The sequence below is a fragment of the Bufo bufo genome, chromosome 4, assembly GCF_905171765.1.
Source record: "Bufo bufo chromosome 4, aBufBuf1.1, whole genome shotgun sequence".
Classification (NCBI taxonomy): domain Eukaryota; kingdom Metazoa; phylum Chordata; class Amphibia; order Anura; family Bufonidae; genus Bufo; species Bufo bufo.
The window spans coordinates 132,390,129-132,396,710 of record NC_053392.1 but is presented as its reverse complement, the minus strand read 5'-3'; the positions used below and the strand labels follow the sequence as shown (position 1 = coordinate 132,396,710).

Below are 6,582 nucleotides of genomic sequence, written 5' to 3'. Positions count from 1 at the left end.
ACTGGCAAAAATAACAAACCATAAGGACTGAGCTAGATTGGTAAGAAAAAGTAGTGCCTTAGTAGGTGACCTAGATCTAAAAGGTGTGTGTGTATTTTTAAATAATGGCTATAAATACAGAAATACACAGTATAATGTTATTTCAGAATTACATATGTAATGTGTACTATGATTCATCCATGTACAGTGGGTAGCCATGCTTAGACCATAAGGTTCCTGGGACATTTCTAAGGTTCTTTAGGCTTCTCCTATACCCGATCACATAGAATTCAATGAATGCCATCGTGAAGGATCTTATATGATGGCTGTAAACTGAATGAAGCACCACTGAAGAAGGCTCTGAATTATCTGTGTGATGTAAAAAGAAAGCTTCATGCTAGGTGCTGTCTCTGGTCCATAGAGGTCACACCCCAGAGATGTGGGGAGGTTTGGCAAGCAGTTAATGTGCTCTCAGCAGATTCATACACCTTGAGATATGTTGCAACACGATCTATGTAAAGCTTCTGGCTCAGGCTTATGAAACATCCTGTGCATACTGGATTACATTCACCTTCAGTCTATCACAACCCAGCCAGTGGTTTGGTACAGGTTTTGGAGAATAAATCAAACGTACCAGTAATTTTGTTAGGAACTACCAGCCTCTCTCTGCTGTATTAAAGTGTTATCATTATCTCAGACATTTATGGTAGGTACACAGGATATCACCTCTGGAACCTGCTCCTGTGCTGAAGACAAGGCTCCCATACATCTTTTGCTTGAATGGTGGCTAACTCACCAGGTGGGACAGGGGTTGAGGAGCCCACCCGTATCTGTTGATACCATTTTGGAGTGTGTTTGTCTTTCCCCGTCATTGCGCCCGCTCCATACAATGAAAAGCATTTTGTGATGAAGTTGAGAAAAAACAGCTCACCTTCTCCCTGACTGTGACGTGCTCCGTGGCGATTGGACCCCGCCACAGCCATGGAGAAGGAGACACCTACTGAGAAAAGACTCCTCTCTGTACCGGGGCTATTAATTAGCATACCAGGTGCCAAACCCAAATGGGGCACAGAGGCGCAACGGAGGAGCATATCATGAAAACAATTAGCAATATGACATCTACTGCACATGGGTTACAGTGTGAGGTATTGCTTTTACAAACTAAAAACTGGTGAAAGGTCCTGAAATGTGTCACCAAAGATTTTATCTGCCAGTTAAAACCAGATAGTAACATCTCCTTTTTATCTAATCTGTTTTCATTTTCTGATTGTAGATTTTTCTATTCTGTTCCTGAACATGATTAGGTGGCGGCCATCTTGCCTGAGCTGTTCTTAACGGCGTTTAGAAAACATTAAGAAAATTGCTTTATGGCAGCCCCATGGCCAAAGACACAATGGTCAGGAGGGGACCTCAGTGACTTCTATGGGAGAGTTTTCTAGGCATAGTCTGTGACCTGTGCAGAGGTCATTGTACAGGGAAGGAATAGATAAGATCTGACAATCATCTATTGTGAATGGTGGATCCGGTCTTATCTGTATACAGAGGTGATATCATTACAGGCAGGATTAGAATGAGTTAACTGCAGTAAAGTAAGGCTGGGTTCAAATGACATTTTATGCCTCAGTTTGACGTGTACGTTACAAAAAAAATAAAAAAAATACAAAAACGCATCACACCACGTTCTGGTATCCTGCACAGTCTGGTAAAAAACGTATACTTTTTTTTTTACCATTGAACTCTATGGTGAACGGATGCCATCTGAGGCATCCGTTTAACCACTTCACCTGTGTGTCATAATGTGTGAAGGGATGTATGGAGCGGGCCTCTGCAGCGGTGGGTGCTGTATCATACAGCTGGCACCCACCCGCACTGACAGGAAGAGGCGATCGCACTTAACCCCTCAGGTGCTGCGATTAACGCTGATCGCGGCACCTGTGAGTGAAGGCAGAGGGATGCAGCTCCCTCTGCCTTTCAATCGGAGCCCCCGCAGTGAAATCACAGGGATCCAATTGGTTGCCATGGCAGCCTAGACGCCGCTAAAGCGATCCAGGCCTGCCATGGCTTTTTCCATACTTAGCTAAGCACTAAACACCTATAACATACATTACAAAAATAGAAAAAAATATTAATATAATATAAATCTCAATAGACTGTAAGGTGCCCTAGCAGCTATACATTTACTGGGGAGGGGTCAGGTTTTACTTTTAGCTATGATGCCTCTTACAATGCAACTGCATGGACAAATTATGAAAATATTGGGAGGCAATTTATAAATCTTCCACTACTTAGACATGTTTAGCGAGTCACAGGTTCACAACATTTTTTGTGGGGCAACATTGCTGGTGTCATGGCTTGGTACATATGTATCATGTTGTGAAGCCCCGCTAGTTCTAGATGTTACTAAGTATGGCACATTTTTTATATTTCATTTTTAAAATGGATACGCCTGCCTATGTCTTCCATCCTTCCACTTCATTGTCCTCACATATGACATGAATAATTGATATGGTGAGCTCCCATCTGTGACAGTGTCAGCTCCTCAGACCTACTGAAGACGTCACACTCACCCAGCCCTGTTTAAATGTACTGTAAAACAAAAGACTTGTTTATGGGTCTAATCTATGAGGGCCATTTACTAACAGAAATTCTCCTATTTTCAGTGTATTTCTGGCGCAACTGCAGCTTTTCCGTCTCACGCCAGGTCTTAAAAAGGGGGCTCGGGGGTGAACTGTACTGGCCGTCTGGCCCATCTCATTTATCACTTTTCAAGCCTGTTTTAGGAGTAGAAAGTGGTCTAAATTTAAGCCAGCAAGGCAGCTGGGGTAGATTTAGATCATATAGATGCCGGCGCCTCTTCATAACTTCAGCGGAGGCACCGCTGCTTCTAAATGTAACAGTTTCCTTGCTCTCTTACATAAAGATCTTTTTGGATGCCCAAAACATGCGTAGAAAATGATAAAAATGAGATGGGCCTGTCGGCCTGTCCCCTTCCTCGCCCACACCCACAGTTTTAGATCTGGCGTATTTCAGCTTCTTAAATGACCCCCTATGTGTCTATATGTATCTGGTCTCATCTACTGTATGTGTCTGGTTTTAAGAGCCAGCAGATTCACAGTTTGGTGTAACATGAATCAGAAATTGTACAACAACCTCAATGCACTTAAACTCACAAGTGCCGACGTATACCGTCACACACCAATATATATCACCAAACTACACCGTGGACCGGATATATCTTACAATATAAAACATAACTTTTACTAAATATGCAATAAAAATCACTATAGAGACAGAAACAGTGAGTGTGCCCCCCATGGATTGACATTGGCGGTAAGATGGCGGCACGCTGAGGACACTTCCTCACGTCTGGACACTCCTGGACCACTGTCCCAATAGTGCCCACTCCCTACCTGGGATTATTTGTGCAAGCTTACTAGTAAGTAGTGGTGGTGTAATTAACTGTCCACTCGTAGTTGGGAGATTTACTGGAATCCTTCGAAGTGACCTAGTTTTGTTTGTTTTCCCTTCTTTCTTTTACAGTTTTCTTCACTAACCTAAGTCCCCTGATGAATCCCGTTGTATTGACGAAATGTGGCATGTAGGGAATTAGTGAGGGTAAGCATAGGGAATAGGTTCCAAGCAAGGGACAGGTTCCGTATGGGGTCGCCCGTATCGGGGCGGGTGCTTTGTGTCTGTTAGGCAGGTGATATGGCAGTCCCGTTACCCTAACTAAGTAGGGCATTAGAGCTAGGGCACAATAGGCTATATTACAATGCTAAGTCCCTAACAACCAGAGCGCCAGTCACCAATATCCTCTTGCCACTGTATTGGAGGATACAGTTCAATCACACACCGTTTGCTGTTCTATGGTTTATACGTCTGGAGGTGGTAAGATTGAACCTATCCTCTTTCTTAGACAACTTTCTAGGTGTGTCGATTAGGATCCAGTATTTTTAGCATACTCACTGTTTCTGTCTCTATAGTGATTTTTATTGCATATTTAGCAAAAGTTATGTTTTATATTGTAAGATATATCCGGTCCACGGTGTAGTTTGATAACACATTGGGCAGACTAAATGGACCAAATGGTTCTTATCTGCCGACACATTCTATGTTTCTATGTTTCTATGAATCGGGCTCATGCTGTTTCTTTGTCTTGCAGGAAATGGCGGGAGCATCAGTGAAGGTCGCAGTCAGAGTGCGGCCATTCAACTCACGTGAAATTGGAAAAGATTCAAAATGCATCATCCAGATGTCTGGGAACACAACCAGTAAGTGCCGTGTTATGACACTAGGAGATAGATCCATTCATTCAAATCAACATGTGTGCATATTGATTTCTAGGCAAATTTTATATCAAAACAGAGTAAAAGAGGTTATCCCATGATTGATGTAAAAAATTAAAGCCAGACATCATATAGTACGTACATGACAATATCTTTCTAACAAAGCTTGAACCAGTCCTGTACCTCACGTGGGTCCAGAGATCTCCCCATTCATTGCTCCAGTTGTTCTGTTAAACGGGTGGATCGCGGACCCATTAAAGTGAATGAGTCCACGATCCGCTGCGGCTGCCCCATGGTCGATGTTCGTGCAGCACGGCCACGGGGCGCACACGTTCGTGTGCAGGAGGCCTTACTGACACAGCTTCTAACAGAACATATTGCTGGTGATAGTTGAAGATTTAAACTGAGCACGTTCGACCAGCTCATTGACACAGACAAAAAATAAGCAAAAGAACAAACAGCAGGTGGCGCTATACAGATACATTTTATTGAATAACTCAGTGGCTATACTAAATGTTTAATTACATGCAATTACAAAAATATTCAGATCCAGATGCTGGTTTGAAAAATGTAGAATGTTTTGTGACACATCCCCTGTAAGAATAACCATAGGAGTAAAGCCTGTTAAAACAATAGATAACTTCAAGTAAAACAAGCAGTTGTGCTGCAGCCTGCCGGTATGTCAGGTCATTCTTTTGCACCAAAAAGCATATTGAGGAAAGATGCATAATCTAAAGAACTTCCATTTCTTATTTTTCCAACATCTTAGGGCCTTTTTGTATCCCGTTAGGGAGAACCACTCTCCCATATCTTTTTTATGATAAAAAAATTAACATTGTAGATCAGCACAAGGGAGAGGGAAAACATTCCATACCATGCCTGTAAGATCTCCCCAACGTGATGGTCAATGACAATGGGCCATATCGTGAAAGATGCACTAAAATGTTGGAATAATAAAGATTTAATTTTTTGGGAAATTGCTTCCTCCTTCCTCATAGAGGACCTGTGAATGACTGGTGGGGTGCTTGCATTCTGACATATCTACTGATTTTCTTTATAGTTCAGAAATGTTCTTGTTGTTCATTGTAGTCCCAGTAAAACATTTCCAACACAGTCTTCTTATAGATGGGCAAGGGGACCATAAATACAAAAAATTTAATGGAAATTATGTTCCACTGAGAATTCTAAATGAAGATTGGTTGAGGAAATTCAGCATAACCAAGTGCTGGGCATCAGAGCAGGTGTCATGGACAACTGATAGCATAATATTTCCTTCCAAATATTGACTTGATCAAGACAGGCTTCTATCTAATATGTATGGTCCACTTTAGATAACTGAGAATGCAAACTAAGAAGGCATCTACTTCTCTGACTACCTACTGTACAGAGGAATGCAAAGGTATACAGAAAATATTGAGCAGTGTGACGGAGAGGAAAAGTCAATAGAGTAGTAAAGAGCAATTCACCATGTAACGTGGCTTTTCTTCATGTTCCTCATTGGTAATGAAGATGCAACTATCTCTGTGCAAGTGACTATTAGGCTGTATCATGTACTGATTTTTTGGACTGTAATATTGGATATTACTTCTAAATAAGTGGCTGGGGGAATCTGTTATGCCATAAAAACACCATGCCGTTGTAGCTGTGTGGCCCTATAGTGGGTGCTTATGTCTGGGAAGCCAAGGACCATTTGATGAAACGTAGGGTTTAGACTGTTCCCTGATGGCCGGTGATGTTATTTTATCTGCTGCGACCCTTTCTTTTTCCTGTGCCCCTTGGCTCGCTCTTTTGACTCTTGTTTCATTGTGGTGTCAGTGGGATTTGGCATCAGTCAGTACATGCTGACGGCGCACTGTTTTCCTGACTGAACAAAGGGAGACTCTGTGCCCACATAATCCCCTACTGTTGAGCAGAGGAGGCGAGTGAAGGACACCCACTGTCAGCTGGTGCATGAGCGCAGAATAAAAACCAGATCAATTCAGGGACAGAACTAGTTTAGGAATTGGATTCTTGCAGGTTAAACAAATTAGGAAAGTAGATACAGTGTATGTTATTTTCATGTACAGTATGTGACACAGTTTTTATATTTTCTTTACCACTTTACAGTTTAAAGAGGACCTTTCATAGTTTTATATTAATTGAGATAAATACCTCTACTTGCGGAGTACGGGGGGTACCCCGCAAGTAAAGGTATTTATCTCAATTAATATAAAACCATGCTGATGCTGCCACCCTGCCTGATTTTTTAAAATATTGCTCCTGCGCCCCCCTGTATTTTTCGCGCTCAGTATGTTAATACTGGGCATCGGTACAGGGA

The 6,582-nt window shown here is 42.1% G+C and overlaps 1 protein-coding gene across 1 annotated transcript in view; it reads left to right on the top strand.

Annotated features, from left to right (window-relative positions):
* Positions 1 to 4,144: 4,144 nt before the first annotated feature.
* The window catches only part of KIF1A (kinesin family member 1A), a 159,486-nt gene continuing 157,048 nt past the window's right edge, over positions 4,145 to 6,582 (top strand). The window contains 1 exon segment of the mRNA XM_040427918.1: positions 4,145 to 4,250. Within this exon segment, the coding sequence (XP_040283852.1) occupies positions 4,145 to 4,250 (106 nt within the window).